Raw genomic sequence first — 21,353 nt, 5'->3', positions numbered from 1 at the left:
CAAAAATTACTTTGGGATATATATGCCCCTAAATGTGATTTTTGGAGGTAACCCTCAATGATTAAGTAGCTTGACAATTCCTTATTTTCAGCGGACCCAATGTTTGACTGTCATTGACCTAGTGATCGTCTTCGTGGAAGGGTCGCACTGCAATCTTGACGCAAGAGCGACACGCTCCTTGTCAGGTACTGCTTCGACTGACATTGCTCTCTTTCCTCTGTTTTTCTTTGTCCGTGGCTAGTACTTGGACTGATGCACAGTCCCGTTAATGACTGGATGATTCTGTTTGTATAAGCACTTAATCTGCTTTGGGCGGATCACTCGTTTGTTCTCAATGGGGTTTGATCCTACCCAGCAAAAGAAAGTGGGTCCGACATCAAGATGATTCTCGAGCTTCTTTTTGACCATTCCAAGAGTAATTTCTTTGAACATTGTTTATAATGATTGTTTTCATTGAAGAACAGAATTGGGGTGTCCCCTTTTTGTATGGGGCTGATTATCTTTCGCATTTGATTTATTTAATGTCATGAACATGACGAATGCAAACCGCTGGTTCCTTTTTCTCCTGGGTTCTATGATGAGTTCATTCGTAATTCTCGATTTTTCTAGTTTTGATTAGTCTTTTCTTGATGCTAATTTGTACTTAGCTAGCAAAACGAGGCTGTTATAGTGATTTTGATGGATAGATTACCTTTATCATACCATAGTCTCCATCATCCCCACTTTCTCCATCATCCTCTCTTTGAAGAACCACTCTCCCTCATCCATCATGCACACCAGTGATTTGTGCTCATCATGCTAGAAGTTACAGTTATAAAAGCAAAAGGGACTGCAGTGGAAGGATTTTGTACATATACGTTGGACAGTAGTTAATTTCAAGAAAATTTTCCTTTTCATGTGGTCCATGGCTGCTCCAGAATTTTCCACAGAGCACTTTTACTTTGAAAATTTTCCTTAGAATGGAATTTGCTCTACTGCTAGGATGAGTGCCTACTGGTATTATTAATTTGCCGCTCTTTGTTATGGACTAATTGCAATGGCCATGAATCCAGCAGTTTTGAGCCTCTCATAGATGGAATGATCCAAAAAACTGGTGCTATTTTGTTCGTTTTACTTGCATTAAATTAGAAGATATCAACATTGCTGTGCAAGGCACAGGGTATGTGTGTTATTTCATTTCTTTGAGTAGTTCTCCCACTATTCCACAACTCATTCCACATGTTTAAACTGCTTTGTTACTGATCCGCAGTGCTTGAAAATGAGTGCTGGCAGAGTATTGGAGCCAACACTGGATCATATCCTTTATGCAATTAAACCCTCACGGGAGGACCAAATAGTTTGAAACCAAATTAGTCACGAGCTGCGAACTATAGTTGATTCTTTGGATGTTTTTCGAGGTATTATTGCTTCAATTTAGTGGGTATGTGTGTTTCGTGGTGTTGGTGTGTAGCTCATGTCCCTCTTGCAGGGAATTGTGCAGTATGTGCACCGATTTGGCCCTTCATAGTAAAAGCACGAACCAATTAAGTGAGAGCACGTGACCAAAGTTCTAAAGAGAATTCGGTGGAGTCAACTGGAGGAGACTGCAACCAAACTCGAAAAGATTGCAGGAAATTTGTAAATATTGAAACATTGAGGTTGAATTGCGACAACACTGAGAAATAACGGGCGTAATTTTCCCCAAAAAGGACAACACGAAACGTGTTCGCTAAGCTACGCGGGCCCCGTTTGGCTTTTACCGCTTTAATAACAAAGAAGCTTCACTGATCTTAGTCCTGATTGGCTTGGCCAATCGAACGGTTGTTGACTACTCGTTGACCCCAGTGGTCGTCTTCCTTCTGCAGAGGAAGTGGAAGGGTCACCCTGCAAACTTGACTTCAAAAGCAACACGCTCCTGCTTCTCAGGTACTGCTTCGGCTTATGTTGTTCTCTCTTTCCTTTGTCTTTCTTTTGTCTGTGGCCAGTACTTTCACTAATGCTCAGTGCCCATATTGAGTAGATGATCGTGTTTGTGTAAGCACTTGAGCTGCTTTTGGCGGATCTCTCGTTCATTCCTCGGTGTGGTTTGATTCTACCCATCAAAAAAAAAAATGTGGGTCTGGCGTTTATTTGTTTCTCGAGCTTCTTTTGAGAATTTCATGAGTAATTTCTGTGATCATTGCTAATTATGGTTATTTCCATTGAAGAACATAATTGGGGTATACCCTTTTTGTATGGGGCTGGTTGTCTTTCGCATTTGATTTATTTAATGTCATGAACATGACAAATGCAAGCTGCTGGTTCCTTTTTTCTTGGGTTCTATGATGAGATGATTCGTAATTATCTAATTTGTTCATGGTAACAAAAAGGTCTACTGGTAATTAAAAAGACCGGGAGCGAATTAGTTTTGATTACTCTTTTCTTGCTGCTAATATGCATTTTGGCTAGTAAAACGAGGCTGTTATAGTTATTTGATGGATCTATTACCTTCATCATAACATCATCTCCATCATCCCCACTTTCTCCACCATCCTCTTTTTCAAGAGCCACTCTCCCACACGTCATGCACACAAGTGTTTGTGCTTATCATGCTAGAAGTTACAGTTACAAAAGCAAAAGGGATTGCACTTGAAGGATTTTGTACATATATGTTGGACAGTAATAAATTTCAAGAAAATTTTCCTTTTTCATGTAGTAATGGCTGCTTTTGAGTTTTCCACAGAGCACTTTTACTTTGAAAGATTTGATTGGAAAGAATGGAATTCGCTATACTGCTAGGATGAGTGCCTACTAGTATTATTGATTTTCCGCTCTTTGTTATGGACTAATTGCGATGGCCATCAATCCAGCAGCTTTTGAGCTTCTCTTAAATGGAATGATTTAAAAACTGGTGCCATTGTGTTCGTTTTACTTGTATTGAAAATAAAAGATATCAACATTGCTGTGCAAGGCACAGGGTACATGTGTTATTTCATTTATTTGAGTAGTTCTCATGCCCATCCACAACTCCCTCCATATGTTTAAATTTCTTCGTTACTGATTCGCAGTGCTAAAAAATGAGTGCGAGCAGAGTATTGGAGCAAACGCTGGATGATATCCTTTTTGCAATTAAACCGTCACGGGAGAACCAGATCGCTCGAAACCAAATTATTGACGAGCTGCAAACTATTGTTCATTCTACGGATATTTTTCGAGGTATTTTTGCTTCACATTCATGGGTAGGTGTGTTTTGTGGCGTTGGTGTACAGCGCATGTCCTCTTGCAGGAAATTCTGCACCATGTGCATGCTTGTTCTGTGGATTTTACCATTCAAATGTATCTCAGAGCTTAAGTTCTCCCGAGGTTTCCATTTCTATTTAACAGTGTTGAAATCTTTATAATTCCAAGTGTGGCCCATCTCTGGAAGGCTTGCACTTCTTTGAAGTTGTACTATAGTTTTTTGATGTAGGGTGTCTTCACATTGCCTTTAGCTTGGTTTTGAGATATAACGTTGTAATTGTGCACTGAATAAAAAATCCTACTTGATAGTGCAATGACACTGAGTAGAATTTGTATGCGTTACAAATACAGAATGTTGTGGCATTAAAGGTTAATGACATTGTTTAAACAGGTGCAATTGTGGAACCATTTGGATCATTTGTCTCTGGTCTTTTCTCGAGATGGGGGGACTTGGACATCTCCATTGAGTTACCCAATGGTTCATACATCTCCACTACCGCGAGAGAACGGAAAAAGTATATGTTGGCATTATTGCAGTCGAGACTAATAGGTAATATTATGCGCATATATACTTTCAGAAAGTTTGTAGTTGTCTCGTTTCTTGAATATGCGCTTTCAAGTTTTTCCATTTGTCAACAACTTGCAAAGGCGACAACAAGTTTTTTCATTATTTCCAGGTTTATGACTATTTCATTAATCTCTCACGATACTCCTCCCCTCTCTCTCTCTCTCTCTCTCTCTCTATTTTACAGGAGAATATTTACCAGCAAAACAAAACTTATTACTTCAAATGGTCAACACTGATATGTGATATGAGAGAAACTCTAAGTCTATGAATTTGTGATTGGCCTTTGTAATTAGAGAGTCTAAGCACTAACAATTAACAATGACACTTGATATCTTGTTGATTTTCTTCTCTGTTCCATATGGTGAAAGGTGAAAGTTGACAAGATAAGCTTAAATTGCTACTATGGTGAACGAGATGTTACAATGCACCAACGTCAACAAGTCTTGCAATTTAAATAATAACTTTTAGGGGCATTGATGCACCTTCTGCGAATATCCGTTTTCACCTTTTCGAGTCTTACATCAAGTTTTCTGGCTTTGCACTAGTTTCTTTGTGTCACTTCTGTGCATTGGTCTATGCTCACTCTTGTGCTTCTTGCGCTTCTCTCTAATGCATCTTACACTTCAAAACCTTGCCTGGCCATACATGTAAACATGGCATGTGAAGTTCATTTACCAACTATTTGGATTAGCTTCACACAAGAATCCAACAGCTTTATTTGCTAGGAGACATTTCAACAAGATAAAACGTCTCCGGCAGCCAAATATCTAGTATTCCAGTTTACACTTCATTCCCATGGCTAGTATGCTTTGATTTCAACTTTCTAGTCACTCTTCTTCTGACTGAGAGAGAGATGTTGGATTTACATCAGCAAGTTTTAACGTCTTGTTGTCCAGAAACAAAGGGCATTGAAGTGGTTTGAGATGTTATGACTAAGGGAGATTTCAATACTCATTAGACATCATAAAACAATGTTTGGCAGGTCGATTTCAGAAGCTCCAGTTCATCTCCAGTGCTAGAGTTCCTATAGTGAAGTTTGAGAGCAGAAGCATTTCCTGTGATGTTTCAATTGACAATCTGTCAGGCCAGATGAAGTCCAAGCTCTTCTTATGGATCAAAGGCATAGACGAACGTTTTGGCGATATGGTCTTGTTGGTCCGTTCTAAATAATACTGGATATACATTGCTTACCTAAAGCAGGGCTAGATCCTATCGTATTACGTGATACCATTCTTTTGATAGGTTAAAGAATGGGCCAAGGCTCAGGAAATCAACAATCCAATTTCTGGGAGCTTCAACTCATATAGTCTCACTTTACTGGTCATTTTTCATTTTCAGGTAAGCTTTGTAACAAAATAACTTGCTTAATGGAGAACTTGCTGATTCCTTTTTAGCTCCTGTGAGTGCACTATATAAGGTATGGACATCGTTGTCCCTGAGTCTGTAGCACCGGCCAAGTCTTTGCTCATATTTAGAAACTTCTTACTGAAAAAGTGATTAGATGAGAGGGATCTTACTTTATATTTTTTGTTGTTGATTAATGAAAATTATTTGTTTACGTTCTTTCCCTTAGCGAAAGCGGAACCAATCTCTTTAGTTCGGTTACTTTTGATTTATCAGGATACTCTGTTCTTCCGGATTTATGAACTTTTATGAATGGTTTCTTGCAGACTTGTGAGCCTGCCATTTTACCGCCTTTAAAAGATGTATATCCAGGAGATATAGTTAGTGATCTCAAAGGTACTTTCTGTCATTAAAAGCATGTCTAAATTTCCCACTACGACACAATTTATCCGAGCTGACTGCTGGTGTTTCATTATGGTTCTTAATATCGAAAGGTGTCTAATTTTTCTTCTCTATCAGACAATTGTCCTACAGGGTCTTGTTATATCATTATGGGAAAATGCCTCTCTCAATTTTCAAAAGCGGAATTTTACCTGTGAGCTTTCGAACTGTTTATATAAGAACTCCATTCGACCAAAAAATATATATATAAGAACTCCAGGTCAGCATATGTAGCTATTTATTGTTTACAAATAGAAATGGAAGCTATTTGACCCTTAAGGTATGCCTTCCGTCTTTATTTGGACCCTGAACTCTTCATTTGCCACATCTTTGCCCCTAAATGAGTTAAAAGTTAACGAAATCTGCTGACATGATGTTTCAGTGAAAAATATGTTGATTATTTGGTAAAAAGTTACATTTTGAAGCTTAGAGATCAAAAATGCCACTACCGCCATAGTTCGAAGGCAACTTGCAGTTTCCCCTTTTCATGAGTACTTTCATAACTCCGAGCATGCTCCTTTTCAAATCATAACACTTTTCCTCTTGATTATATTACTCTCCTGTAGCCTCAAATAACAACAATGCTTGCTTTGTCCATTACTGTTAACAAGATAAAACGTGCGAAGACCCGTTTCAAAGATTGCTGTTTGCATGTTGGAGGTTTCGAGGGTTTTGGTTAAACCATTGTTTGCTATAGTTGGAGGACTCATACGCCAACTATGAGACAGATTCTGTGGCTAACTTGGTCGGAAAAATGTGGCAGGTGTAAGAGCTGATGTAGTCCGGAAAATTACAGAAACTTGCACTGCTAACATAGCCAGGTGGAAATCCAACAGATACAGGGCGGTTAACCAAAGTTCCTTGTCTGAGCTTTTTGTTTCCTTTTTTTCTAAGGTAATATTTGACAATATTATTCCCCATGAAACTCGATACAGTTCAGGAGATGACAAAAATAACTTAGAGCTGATATTTGCTCTGCCTAAATTACTTCTTCATTCTTCAGAATCATGTTTTTATGATGTTTTTGCTTTTTACCAATGGCTGATGTGATGTTAGTTCTTATGATATAATTTGACCATTACATGGAAACTTTGATATGAATCATGCCTCGTCTTATGCATTTTTTTGGCAGTTTTCGGACATAAGTCGGAAGGCTAAAGATCTAGGAATTTGCCCCTACACAGGGAATTGGGTATTGCTAAGGAGCAATATGAGATGGATGCTTCAGGCTAATCCGATCTTTGTAATTACCATTTTTTCACTGTTTCTTTGTAAACGGGAAAACAGAAAAGTAACACCAATAGCTATTACCATCACTTCTTATTCATCATTTCTTTTTCTTTTTTTTTTGTTTTGCTGATTGGTTAGATTGAGGACCCATTTGAGCGATCGGAGAATGCTGCAAGGACGGTTAAAGCAAGCCTTTTGATGAAGATATCTGAAGCATTCGAGACAACTTATCAAAGAGTTTCATCAACCTATCAAACTAAGGCTTCTTTGCTTCCTGGACTCGCCAGGCCGCGCGTTTTGAAAGCTCTTGGGATGACTCCCCCTTCTAGAGCAGGGAGTTCGGGTGGCAACGGCAATAAATTGAACAATTCAGTTGTATTTGACACTGCCTCGTCATCACAAGTACAACAGCACTTTCAGAACATGAGTCTGCAACACCGTGGCGAGGTCCAGAACAGCCAGCCGTCGCAGAAACCCTCACCTTTTCATTGGCTTTGAAAATCAAGATGAGTGGTAGGAAATTATCGAAGGAAAATGCTGGACTTCGGAGGATATGAAAGTAAAGTACCTTGCCCTAGTTTTTTGAAATAGTTGCTTGCATCGAATGGCTGCTTTGCGTTCGATATGTCTGCAATTTTCAACGTACTTTTGAACTTTCTCTAGCAGATTGCTTTGTGCTTTTCGTTTGGTATTGACATAAATCAGGGCACATCTGTAAGCATTAACGTTACCTAGATCTTCCAAACATGGCTCCACCATAGGAAGTGGACTCTGTGTGCTGAGATGATTTTCTTGACAAAGTTTGCTACCATCTTAATTCAGTTTACTGTGTGGAATAGTAAAAAGAACGAGGATGAGTTCTGCTAAGTTCTCTTGAAAGAAATTGATGTGTATGATTAGTTTCCTTTAAAGTTTATGTGCCCAAATCGTTAAAATTTCAAATTGTACATGTAGATTAGTCGCATGTTAATATGCAGTTGATCCTCTAAACTCGACTTCAAAGTGAAAATCCGTGTTTAGGTTTGATCTCGACTCCTGAGTGATTCTTATGTTTCTTTCACTCAGTAAAGAAGGATCATTGTCATTCTCTCCTTCTTTGAAGGAACCGTTCTCTCTTTGCACGTATGAATTAAGTAAAACTCTACTTTTCTTCCCTGAAATGATGCACATGTTACAATCGACTTCATGAACTCGCATACATTTTCTAATCAAGTCCTTCCGATATCATTTCTGGTCAATTCGAGTTGGTATGGCTGTTGGACCATGCCAAGTATGAAGTGGAAGAAGCTTTTTCCGTGGTGGCTTGTCTGCTAAGGCAAAAATTTACCATGGCGGCTTGTACACACAGGCTAAAAAAATTTCCACGCCATATTACGGTAGAGATCGATAACCACATTAGCTCAAATTGATCAATACCAGTGCCACAGGGTTTTGATTTAAAAATTTATTCAAGTCCAAGGACTTAATTGTATAAATTAATAGTTCAAGGATTGGAAAAAATGCGTAAGTTCAGGGATAAAACTAAAAGTAGTGGAATTTTACCGTATGGATAAATAGGTAAAATAAAAAATTATTACCAATCGACTTTCAGTTTTAAGCAACTCCTTGAAATTCTAAAAACGGGCTTTCTACTTAAGCGATTGAATTTCGTTATTTTAAGATCTATTACAAAAAAATTGCAAGTGTAGCCGTAGTCGTAGATATTTCACAATTTTGAAACCTTCCAAACGACATTCTTGATTACATTCCCCAATTATCCTTAAGTAATATTATATCCTCTATAATTATTTTTGTCATTCTCCTTTCGCTTTAAATCTTGACTTTAATTTAATATGTAGTGATTAAAAAAATAGCAAGATAATGTTTGACACGTGATTTTTAGTAAATAAAAATAGCTAGATAATGACAAAAATAAGTAAGAATGGGAGCCAATTTGGATGGGTCCGTTCACGCGAGTTCCCTCTCGACCTAAGTTTTGGAGAAAATATTCGGTAGTTTCAAATCACCACGTCGTCAGCATACGTGGTATATATAATCCTAATCAAATCCATTAAAAAAATGTGACACGTGTTCAAGTGATGTAAAAATTAAAAGACGAAAAATTTAAAACTAACCACCACGTCATTATCATACGTGACATATATAATTTTAGTTAGATCCATTAAAAAAGTGACACGTGACCAAGTGACGTGGAAATTAAAAGATGAAAATTTAAAAGCTTGCAGGCTTGTTAGTAAGAATAGTCCTCTGTCTCCTCATTAATTGTGCTCTTTCTCTCACAAAATCCGACGACCACCTTTGGATGACCACCGCCGAACGCTCTCTCTCAACTACTGGAAAACGATGGAGGCTTGGTGGAGTCAGGGTCAGAGGGCTCAATGGCACGAGCTTCCCTTTGAAGAAGAGGTCGTCGGAGGGAGAGACAGACGATGAAATGTTCGCATCCATGTACTCGTGGTTCTAGTCGGACGACCCATAAGAAAGGGCAAAGTCGAACTCCCTGTCGACGTCATCCCCATCCTTGTCGCCATCTCCGCATTCATTACCACTAACTTCTTCTTTGTTACCCACTCGTCTTGCTTGTGTCTCTCCTCTTCCTCCTCCTCTTCTGCCTCTGGCACCTTGCCTCCATCCATTGAAGTGATTATTTGAGCACCACCCATCGGTAAGCTTACATTGCCGCTGCTCTTGACTAGCGCTTGAAATTTGTTGCCCTTAACTATGAGACATTTAGATGCCCTTGATTTTGTGCATCCAAGAGAGAGAAAATCGCTTGAGAAAAAAAGTGAACATTCGAGTTTGGGATCCTTTTTCTTCACCGCCGTCAAATGTCGCTCACCTTCGCCGGTTGTTGTTCGGGTCTCGAGAGGGTACAAAACCATCCCTGTTCTTCTCTATTTTGTGTCCGAAGACCTTGAAGAGTCAATACCGTGCTTGATTGTTGTTCATAGTTTGGATTAATAAATTGCATCGATTTCGAATCTGAGACTTTTGTTGATAGTGCACATGACCCGTTTGACAATTGTTCATGAAATTTATTTGCGAAATAATACTTTCCACCTATCGAATCCGAAGATTAATCAATGTAGTTTGCATGTTAGAATTCGATTAGTGGTCATCGAGTGTAATTTCTTAGTCACCGAGAGTCTCTTCTGCTTTGTTTTTTTTTTCTTAGGCTCCGTTCGTTTGACGAAAAATATTCTCCTTTTGGAAAATATTATCCTGGAAGTCATTTTCCTGGAAAATATTTTTCCGGAACATAATTTTCCGGTGTTCGGCGATCAATATGAAAAAGTTTCGAAAAATATTTTTCACCGGCGACCGGCGGCGGGCGGGCGATCGGCGGCGGCGGGCGGGCGGCCGGCGGCAGGCGGCGAGCGGCGGCGACGGGCGGGCGGCCGGCGACGGGCGGGCGGCCGGCGGTGGGCGGGCGGCCGACGGCCAACGGTGGTGACCGGCGATCAACTTCCTCTCCCACGAAATCCCATGGGCAATTTTACCTTCAATTTGGGGGAAAATGATTTCCTCTTTGTGAAAAGAGGAAATCATTTTCCTCAAAACAATGAAGGATTTGGGATGGGGAAGGAAAATATTTTTCCACTGAAAACATTTTCCGCCCTCGAACACCGAAAAACGCGAAAAATATTTTCCGGAAAAATATTTTTTCACGAACACGGCCTTGGAACGAAGAAAGCCTCAGTGAGAGCCCTTTCTCAATGGTTTTGAAAATGTTCTCACATACGAAGATAAGGATGGCGACTGATGCTCGTGGGTGACGTTCCCGAGGAGCTGCTCAACTAATCACCTCAATGGACTTAGGCAATGTGCTGGAGGCAGAGGAGGAGGAGGAAGAGGAGAGACAGAAGCAGACGAGCAGGCAACGAAGAAGACGTTAGTACCAGTGAACGCCGAGATGGCGACGAGGACTTCGACAGGGAGTTTGACTTTGACCTCCCTTCTGGGTCGTCCGGCTAGAACCGCGATTGCACAAACGCGAACGTTTCGTCATCTATCTCTCTCTCTCCGACGACCTCCTTCTTTAGAGGGAAGCTCATGGAATCAAGCCCTCTAACCCTAACTCTACCAAGATTCCGTCGTTTTCCAGCAGCTAAAAGAGAGAGAGAAATATGTGAGGTGTTTGGAGTGAAATTTGAAATAAAGTAAGAGAAAGAGAGGGGGGAAGACACTGAAAGAAGAGAGAGAGAAAGTGTGTAATTAATGATGAGAGAGATGACTGTTTTTGCTGACAAGCCTACAAGCTTTTACTTGTTCATCTTTTAATTTCGACGTCACTCGGACACGTGTCAACTTTTTAATGGATCTCGCTAAGATTATATACGCCACGTATGATGACCACGTAAGTTTTGCCTTCATTCCATATCTTAATGCAGCCCATAACAAAATATGGGCCCGAGAAAAAACGACTAAGCCCAAATTCACCCAAAAATCAGCCCACGATGCTTAATTGGCTTATCAATTCAAGCCCATCACTTGGAGTTTTGACCAATTCAAGCCCATCAAAAAAATAAAAATAAATAAAGAGCCACAGAGGAAGGAGACCCAGTACCAGCAGTCTCTTTTCCTCTTTCCTTTTGCTCGTGCTTGTTGTTCCAGGACGGAAGAGGAACGCCTGAGAGTAGACGCCAACGAAGCAGGGATCGTCCAAAGAGGGAGGTCACATGAGGAGCAACGCAAAACACTGACGCGAACATGCCAAGCGAGTGCGGCAAAGAGGTGAGGGACGACTATTCGGAAACGCCGAGCTGGAAAAAGGGGATGACGGAATCGGTTCGTGGCGTGCAGAGGAAGCAGGCAGAGTTCACAGAATTGGTCGCGGCGTGGATCTTCATCACACTGCTTCTCTTTCTCTTCTCCTCCATTGATGCTACTCTTGAGAAACATTTCACCGTACACGGAAAGAGTAGAGAATCTGAGAGTAAAAACGTTTATTGAAAGCTGATCTTCCAGGCTTGTTAGTCATCTCGGAGGTAGCTGACTGTTCCTCATCGTCGCCCGATGATGGCGCCGGCAGAGACCTAGGATTTGCTCTGTTCTACCCTGCTCCAGCGGTCGAAGATCTCGCCGTAAAGGAAATCACACTCGAAATTCATTCGTTCACTTTGATTCCGACCATTGCTGTGATAAACCAAGGCTTTTTTCCTTTGATCCGGTCACAGATTACACTTTCGTCATCGTCCATAGACCAGGTAACGTCCGATTCGCTGTGTTGGTTTTCATTGATCTTGTACTATCTTCGTTTGAGTCAGCCATGAGGCTGAGTTTGAGTAGTTTCCATGCCCATCCACACGACTCCCACCACATGTTTAACTTCTTCGTTACTGATCCGCAGTGCTAAAAGATGAGTGCCGGCATGGTATTGGAGCAAACACTGGATGATATTCTTTCTGCAACTAAACAATCACAGAAGGACCTGATAGCTCGAAACCAAATTATTGATGAGCTGCAAACTATCGTTCATTCCACGGATATTTTTCGAGGTATTTTTGCTACAATCTAGTGGGTAGGTGTGTTTTATGGTGTTGTTGCATAGCTCGCGTCCTCTTGCAGGAAATTCTGCACCATGTGCATGCTTGTTCTGCAGATTTTACCATTCAAATGTATCTCAGAGCTTAAGTTCTCCCCAGGTTTTCCATTTCTATTTAACAATATTCATATCTTTGTAATTACCAAATGTGACCCATCTCTGGAAGGCTTGCACTTCTCTGAAGTTGTACTATAGTTATGTGTTTAGGGCGTCTTCACATTCCCTTTGGCTTGGTTTTGAAATTGAACATTTTAATCATGCCCTGAAAAAGGAATCTCTTACTTGATGGTGCAGTGAGTACTGAGTAGAATTTGAATGTTTTACAAATACAGAATGTCGGGGCATTAAAGGTTTATGGCATTGTTCAAACAGGTGCGACTGTGGAACCGTTTGGATCATTTGTCTCTGGTCTTTCCACGGGATGGGGGGACTTGGACATTTCCATTGAGTTACCCAACGATTCACACATGTCCTCAACTGCTGCGAAAAAGAAGAAACGGCGTACGTTGGCAAATTTGCGTCGGATACTTACTGGTAATATTATGCGCGTATATATTTTCTAAAAAGATTGCAAATGCGACAGCAAGTTTTTCATGATTTCCAGGTTTATAGCAGTTTCATTAATCTCTCATGAATCTCCTCCCCCTTTCCTCTCTCTCTCTCTGTCTCTCTGTCTCTCTGTCTCTACTGTGGTGAACAAGATGTCACAATGCACTAATATCAACAAGATTCTAGCAATTTAAATAATAAATTTTAGGGCATTTCAGTTTTGCACCTTGTACGAATATGCCTTTGCACCTTTTGGAGTCTCTCTCACACCAAGTCTTTTTGGCTTAACCACCTACTCGTGTTAGCTTTGCGCAAGAACCCATTACCTTCATTTGGTAGTAGACGTTTCAACAAGATAAAACGTGTCCGGGGGCCAAATATCTAGTATTGCTGTTTACACTTCATTCCCATGGCGCTTCTTGACTCCAAGTCACTCTTCTTCTGACTGAGAGAGAGATGTTAAAGTTAACATTAGCAAATTTCAGATGACATTTTGTGACGCAATTTGTTTCCAGAAGCAAATGGCATAGTGAGTTTCTGCTTATCAAATCGGTTTAATATTTCAAGTAAAAGAGTTTCGATAATCATTAAACATCGTAACAATGTTTGGCAGGTCGATTTCACAGGCTGGAATTCGTCCCCTATGTTAAAGTTCCAATAGTAAAGTTTAGGAGCAGAGGCATTTCCTGTGATGTTTCAATTGACAATCTGTCGGGCCAGATGAAGTCCAAGCTCTTATTATGGATCAAAGGCATAGACGAACGCTTTGGCGATATGGTCTTATTGGTCTGTTCTAAATAATACTGGATCTACATTGCTTACGCGAAGCAGGGCTAGCTCCTATCTTATTACATGACACCATTCTTTTGATAGGTTAAAGAATGGGCCAAGGCTCAGCAAATTAACAATTCAAGGTGTGGGAGCTTTAACTCATATAGTCTCACTTTACTGGTGATTTTCCATTTTCAGGTAAGCTTTGTAACAAAATAAATAATTTAATGGAGAACTTCTTAATTCCTAATAGCTGTTGTGAATGCACCATATTAAGGCGCAGACATCGTTGTCGCCGAGTCTGTAGCACGGGCTCGACCTTTGCTCTTATTTAGAAACTTCCTGTTAATTAGGGATTATATTAGAGGGATCTTACTATATATTTTTGGTTGTTGATTAATGAACAATATTTATTTACAACACTTTCCTAGAGAAAGCGAAACAATTCTCTTTAGTTCAGCTATTCTGATGTATCAGGATGGATTGTTCGGAATTGTTTTGATAACTTGAATTAACGGTTTCTTGCAGACATGTGTGCCTGCAATTTTACCTCCTCTAGAAGATATATATCCAGGAGATATAGGAAGAGATCTAAAAGTTAAAGGTACTTTCTATCATCAAAAGCATGTCTAGTTTTCCCTATACAAGACATCATATCCTAGCCGAGGGCTGTTGTTACGTTATGGTTCTTATTATCCTAACATGTCTAAATATTTCCACTCTTTCTTCTCTACCAGAATATCAACCTAGTTGGTGTTATTTTATTTTGGGAAAATGCCTCTCTCAGTTCTCAAAAAACGGCATTTTACCTCTGAGCTATCGAGCTAGTGTATAATAACTCCAGGACAGCAAATAAAAATAAAATAAAATCGAAGCTATCTGTCCCTTAAGGTATTCCTTCTGTTTCCGTTTGGACCCTGAACTCTTCGTTTGTCACATCTTAGCCCCTAAATGGTTTAAAATTTAACAAAATATGCCAACGTGATACTTCAGTGAAACATATGTTAGATTATTCAGTGAAAAACCGCATTTTGAGGCTTAAGAATCCAAAATGCCACCACTACACGGTCCGAAGGCAATTCGCAGTTTCCCCTTTTCATGAGTACTTTCATAACCCCGAACATTTTCTTTCAAATCATAACACTTTTCCTCTTGATTATATTCCTCTCCCATAGCCTCAAATAACAACAATGTATGCTTTGTCCACTACTGTTAACAAGATGAAACATGCAAAGAGCCGTTTCAAATGTTACTGTTTGTATGTTGGAGGTTCCAAGGGTTTTAGTTAAACCATATGTTATAGTTTGATGATTTGTGCGAGTCAAATATGAGCCAATTCTGTGGCTAACTTGGTCGGCAAAATGTGGCAGGTGTAAGAGCTGATGTAGTCCGGAAAATTACAGAAACTTGCGCTGCTAACATAGCCAAGTGGAAATCCAACAGATACAGGCCGGTTAACCGAAGTTCCTTGTCTGAGCTTTCAATTTCCTTCTTTTCTAAGGTAATATTTGACAATTCTATTCCCCACGAAACTCTATACAGTTCTGGAGATAAGAAAAATAACATGCGATTGATATTTGCTCTGCCTATGTTACTTCTTCATTCTTCAGATCATGTTTTTCTGATGCTTTGCTTTTGACCAATGGCTGGTGTGATGTTAGTTCTTATGATATAATATGACTATTACATGGAAACTTTGCTATGCATCATGCCTCGTCTTATGCATGTCTTTTGGCAGTTTTCAGACATAAGTCGGAAGACTAAAGATCTTGGAATTTGCCCCTACACTGGAAAGTGGGAAGCGCTAAGCAACTGGGAGCCTCACACTCATGCGATCTTCGTAATTACCGTTTTTCGCTGCTTCTTTGTAAAAGGAAAAACAGAAAGTAACACCAATAGCTACTGCTATCACTTCTTAATCATCATTTCAATTTTTTTTTTTGTTGTCTTTTGCTGATTGGTTAGATTGAGGATCCATTTGAGCAACCGTTGAACGCTGCAAGGACTGTTAAAGCAAGCCTTATGAGGAAGATATCTGAAGCATTTGAGACAACGTATCGAAGAGTTTCATCAACCAATCAAACTGAGGCTTCTTTGCTTCCTGGATTGGCCAGGCCACGCGTCTTGAAAGCTCTTGGGAGGATGCCTTCTAGAGCAGGGAGTTACGGTGGCAACCACAACAAGATGAACTGTTCAGTAGTCCCTAACGTTGCCTCGTCATCACAAGTACAACAGCAATTTCAGAACATGACTCCGCAACCCCTTGACATGATCCAGAAAAGTCTGACTACGAGTGATCGATTTCAAAGTGGGTCCGTTCCCACTCTGAAATTCGGAACCAACCCAATCAAAGTAGATTCCCAGTTTGTGGAACCGAGAACCAACTCTGTTGACCCTAAAACTGGACCGGACCTGCCGGGCAAGAAATGTAGGCCAGTCCGTGCATTGTTTATTTTTCTGTCTTTAATTTTTTTCTTTGAATTTTTCTTGTCAAAAAAATAAAGGCTTTCTATTCAGTTTACGGAGAGCAAGTGTTCAAAAAACTATCTGCCATAACAGAAAATTATCTATTAGGTTATTCTCTATCGAAGTTAACATTAAAGGACCCTTGTAGTGCACTTGATCAACTCTACGAAGTGCACAGACCACTGTTTTAACCGGGAAAAGAAAAAGGAGTTCAAAGCAAAAGTTATGAAATTACGGCTGAGATTTTCTTCTAGGGCGACTATTTGACTTGCAGTCGACCTAATAAAACAACAAAAATCCAGTGATTTTACCAAAGAAAGGCAGAATTTCTCTTTGCATCATGCTCTTGTTCACTTTAACTCACACTCTTCCAGAGTTCACCTGAAAAGTAATACCAAGACAACAGTAGGACTTCATTGTGCCTAAATGAGCCGCCACTGGATTTATAAAGTCAGAACTCTCGCATTCTACAGTAACACCTACGTTCCCTCTCATTAGCAGAGTGTCATCTTTATGTATGTAACTGTTTTTTTTTTAATGAAAATTTGATATTGTATAGGTGGATAAATACCAACACTATACATGTATGTAGATGGGCCGGTTCCGTCAGTCCAATTAGGTCCAATTCCGTGCAAAGAACCGGAAACCGGACCAATTATTGTCATATACAAATTTTTGGAACCAAGAATCACATCACTTTCTGCAGGAAGCAACCAGAATTAATCGGTTTTTGTGTAGACCGATGCTCACCCCTAAGTCTAACCATGCAGAAACCCATGAAGCCTGTTATCACCTCCTCACTAGCTTATGAAAATTAAGATGAGTGGTAGGAAATTATCAAAGGAAAATGCTGGATGCGGAAGATATGAAAGTAAAGTGCCTTGCCACGCTTCTTCAGATAGTTGCTCAGATCGAATGGTTGAGTTGCGATCGATGTGTCTCACAATTTACGACGCGTTTTTTTGAACTTTCTCTAGCAGATTGCTTTGTGCTTTTCATTTGGGAAGACATGAATCAGGCATATCTGTAAACAGTAAGGTTACTTAGGTCTTCTAAACATGGCTCTCGCACAGGAAGTGGACATATGTGTGCTGAGATGATTTCCTAGACAAAGTTAATTTGCTCCCAATATCCATCTTAATTCAGTTTTCTGTGTAGAATAGTAAAAGTTTGTACATGTAGATTAGTTGCATGTAATCGTTATTTTCTAAACCCAACTTCATAGAGAAAGTCCGTGCTTAGGTTTGATCTCCACTGCTGAGTGAGTGCTATGTTTACATTTTCCTAATTTAAATTAACTAGTCTCTCTTTTTACCCTTCCAAAAGGGTCCGTCTATTTACACGTATGGATCAAGTAAAATCCTACTTTTCTTCTCCGAGCCGATGCACATTTTTTGATCTAACTCCTTGAAGTTTTATTTTATCTAATCGAGCCTTGGAACTTTCGTCAATTTTAATCAAGTATCTCCGATAATTATTCCAAGCAATTCGAGTTGATATGACGGCCGAACAATGCAACTATGGAGTGGAAAAAGCTTTTTCCATGGTGGCTTTTCTGCAGAGGCAAAAAATTTCCATGGCAGCTTGTACACAGAGGGAAGATTTATTTCCACGACGTATTCTAAAAGAGATCGACAACTAGGGGGGGAGCATCAAGTCTGGTTCTAGGGATAACTGGCCCGTCTCCCAAGAAAACCAATCCGTTTCCCGGTTCCGCGAACCTAGAACCGATTGGTTCCCAATCTGGTTCTCAGTTTCAATATCGGACTGGCATCCCAATGTTCACCGATTTAAAAATGCATCACACGATTAATGCTCTCTTCATTGTATTGAACCTAATTCGACAATACATGTATCATCGATGTGGTAAGAGTCCTCGCCAAGTACTAAATGTGTTCTTGAATAACATGGAAGAAATCAAAACACAAGAGACATATAAATGTTCTCATGTTTTCAATTTGTCCATGAAACATCACCACCCCTCTTTTCTGGTACTTTTCAGTAGTTAGGTTTTGATGCAAGTGTGTATAGCACGTGGTAAATATGATTAAAAAAAGACTAATCATGGAGGAAATGTGTGTCGAATTATGCTAGAGAAAACTCATTTTTTTTGTAAAAATGTCCTAAATATGGTAAAAGGATTTTATTTGCCGTAAATGTGGATCGACATGTTATATTAAAAAACCACTTTTGCGCATATGGAGATTCAAATCATTGTCTTCAACACGAAGAAAATAATAATATAACCACTTGACCAATATATGTTTTTGTAGTGAAATAGGGTATAAAGACATTAGAAGTGCCAAAAGTTTCGATGGTGCTTACTTAGTGCCAAAAGTTTTCGCCGACTTACTTAAATGCCAAATTGGAGAAGAAAATGATCACTTAAGTGCCTTTGACAAGAATTCTGACAAAAAATATTACGTGGCTTTTATAATAAAACCTATAACATAAGTTGGCATTTTTTATTAATAAAAATTAGTCTACATGGACATCCTAAACGACGTCGCACGAGTCAATGTGGCTGGCCTTCCTAAAAACTAGGGGTGAGCATGGTTCCAGGTTCTACCCTAGAACCTGAGAACCTAATCAATGGAAACCTATAAGTTCCAGGTTCCAAGGTATGCATGGTAGGTTCTAGGTTCCAAAAATTGGAAAACCTGTTTTAACGGGTAGGTTTCAGGTTCTAGATAGGTGAAACCTGAAACCTGAACCTGTCTTCTCTCAATCCTGTGGTGTTTCATGGCATTAGATGATGAGTGTATAATCTGAAATCACTAGTCCAAGCTTTTATTTTATGATTTGTTAATGTTTCATATTCTTCGTGTGTCTAAATATAAGTTGTGGTTAGTGGATCATAACAGTAAGTGATAGTTATTAAATGTGATGATTCACTGCAATTGTTCAATTAATAATACAGGTGGAACTTGAGTAGACTCTGGAACTGACCCTCGAACCTGTGATAGGGTAGATTTCAAGTTCCAAAAAATGAGGAACCTATTATCATGGGTTGAACCTATACAGAACATGAAACTGCTTACCCTAGTATCGATTCACGCAATGACTTCTCATTTTAGTTATATTTATTTGAACCATAATATCAGGAAAACTAGTCTTTTGTATTCTCTTTGATGAATGACAAGCTTGTTCGGTATTGTTGTATTCATTTTTATTTTGTTTAACTAAAAATGCAATAAAAATAAAAAAAGGAACCTGTTAAATCCTGGAACCTGTGACAGGGTAGGTTTCAAGTTCCAGGTTCATACGGGTAGGTTCCAGATTTTAAAAAATGAAGAACCTGTACCCAAGAGTAGGTTCCAAGTTTCAGGTAGAACCTGTAAGAAACCTAAAACCGCTCACCCCTACTAAAAACGACGTCACACGACTCCTGGGTGAAAAATCAATGCCGCACACTTGACTCTCAAATTAGGTGTTGTTCATCACCGTTGTTCAACCCTTGACTCCCACTGATAAAATGACTCCCTATCACTATCGTTCGCTCACCGTTGCCGTTGTTCGCTCGCCTTCGCTTGCTTACGTTCCATCTCTATGATGCCCCAAAAATGTCATGCATGACACGTGTTTTTTTCATTTATACTCATAATTATAATTACGCATGCAGAAGCACAATAAAATTTTCACAACATCTCATACAAGAAATCGCATGAGTTTAATTAATATACTTATGCTTCTTTATTTTAGCACCACTAGTTACCACTTTCACATAGTATTCAAATAAATACAATACAGTACATAAGTCATGAGAAAAGAGTGGGGTCACCTAAAATATTCACTCCACTCCACCACTAAAGACTTGCATGTACGAAAGTCAAGTTATTTTCTATGGACCAACCAACTTGTCCATCGACAAGCCATCGCCATCGAAGCAAGGGGAACCATCGAAACCCCTAAGTGGTCCAAAGTACTCCCCGTCAACCCATACGATGGGACTACACTTAGCATATACTACCATTGATTCAAGTATAAGCACAACTTGCTATTCGCAATCAAAATACGCTGGAACTCCAAACCGCAATAGTAAAGAGTGATCCATTCTACAAAACTGAAAAATAAGGGGTGAGTCGAACCTCAATAAATGAAATCTCTAAGTCTAAGGTAGAAAATCATCTTACCACTCAACTTGGTACCAATAAACAATGTGAATTCAAAGCAATATAAAATACCCATGTATGACAAGTGCAGGAGTTATTATCTTTCTTATCATGATTTACCAATAAAAATCATTAATAACATTGCATAAGATCGTTAAGTCAAATGCAAGCTAATGGCATTATTTCATGATGCACATATATCACATAATGGCTAACCACTATACACAGGGAATATTTCCCTACTCGTCATGAAGCTTACAAATATATATAGGTAATTTTATACTTGTAACTAGTTAGGACTCATCTCGACTCACGAGACATCCCGAATACTCCCAAGGCATTCTGACTCATAAGGCATCCCATCCTTGTTCAATGTGCAATTCGGTTCATTCCTACCCCTTTTGCTATCTTAGAAACCTATTAGGAGCCACTCATTGCCCAAACCCTCTAGCCTTGGTGACCACTCTCCACCCTCATCGGACCGGGTTGTTACAGGTCCACAAACTTTCACCTAGTTCATCCCCAAACTATATACCTACTACGAGGGGTCCCGCTTTGGCATCCGTGGATTAATTCAGTCGAAGTATTATCTGTTTTATATGATTAAAGAACAACATATGGTAAATAATTTACATAAAATGTGAACGGCTCAAAGATTTTAGCATAGCTATCATATCCTTTCATTCATTATTTAATTTATTTCCATTAACTCGTCACCTAGACTAGTATATAGAATTTTTTTAAAATTTTGTCCCATTTTAGCGATAGAAAGTTTAATAGGTATTTTTTACATTGTTTTTAAATGGGCATTGGTCACCTGCATGTTAATTTAGTATGGCTTTTGTTTTTTCCTTTCCCTCTTCTCTTCTAGGATTGGCAGTTTCTAATGGAAATTGGCATGTTTATACATAATTATGTGACAAACTTGAAAGTAACATGAATTGAAAGTGAACTTAACATGCATTAGTTCAATGGCATAATTAACAAAAATAAAGTACTTTCCAATAACACAAGTTGCCAAGATTACAAAATTTTATTTGAAGTCAGCTTACTAGAATTCATTATATAACAGGGAGAGAATTGTGGATGGAGTTATTATCTTTGAACTAACGAATTTTGATGCACAAGC

At 39.3% G+C, this 21,353-nt stretch overlaps 2 protein-coding genes across 4 annotated transcripts; both read left to right on the top strand.

Annotated features, from left to right (window-relative positions):
* The first annotated feature begins 1,917 nt into the window (after window positions 1–1,917).
* LOC115688158 (protein HESO1-like) lies at window positions 1,918–7,581 on the top strand. Its single transcript, XM_056313266.1, has 9 exons — window positions 1,918–2,092; window positions 3,027–3,174; window positions 3,590–3,748; window positions 4,749–4,921; window positions 5,009–5,104; window positions 5,437–5,506; window positions 6,315–6,445; window positions 6,684–6,794; window positions 6,920–7,581. Exons 2-9 carry the CDS (start codon window positions 3,036–3,038, stop codon window positions 7,277–7,279), a joined length of 1,239 nt encoding a protein of 412 aa, XP_056169241.1. The 5' UTR covers window positions 1,918–2,092; window positions 3,027–3,035; the 3' UTR covers window positions 7,280–7,581.
* A 4,032-nt stretch (window positions 7,582–11,613) lies between these two features.
* LOC115688157 (protein HESO1-like) lies at window positions 11,614–16,229 on the top strand. Of its 3 annotated transcripts, XM_030613910.2 has the most exons (9): window positions 11,614–11,988; window positions 12,132–12,279; window positions 12,699–12,860; window positions 13,489–13,661; window positions 13,749–13,844; window positions 14,175–14,250; window positions 15,017–15,147; window positions 15,385–15,486; window positions 15,612–16,229. In XM_030613910.2, exons 2-9 carry the CDS (start codon window positions 12,141–12,143, stop codon window positions 16,146–16,148), a joined length of 1,416 nt encoding a protein of 471 aa, XP_030469770.1. In that variant the 5' UTR covers window positions 11,614–11,988; window positions 12,132–12,140; the 3' UTR covers window positions 16,149–16,229. The 3 variants fall into 3 exon arrangements, with proteins under 3 accessions (XP_030469770.1, XP_030469773.1, XP_056169240.1); XM_030613913.2 differs by lacking the exon at window positions 13,489–13,661; XM_056313265.1 differs by lacking the exons at window positions 11,614–11,988; window positions 13,489–13,661 and having other exon boundaries at window positions 12,074–12,279.
* The last annotated feature ends 5,124 nt before the right edge of the window (window positions 16,230–21,353 follow it).

This window comes from Syzygium oleosum, unplaced genomic scaffold (genome assembly GCF_021117445.2).
Source record: "Syzygium oleosum isolate NSW1041296 unplaced genomic scaffold, Sole_v2.1 Sole_v2.07, whole genome shotgun sequence".
NCBI lineage: Eukaryota > Viridiplantae > Streptophyta > Magnoliopsida > Myrtales > Myrtaceae > Syzygium > Syzygium oleosum.
Note: the sequence above shows the minus strand (reverse complement) of the source record. Positions and strands in the feature narration are given on the sequence as shown.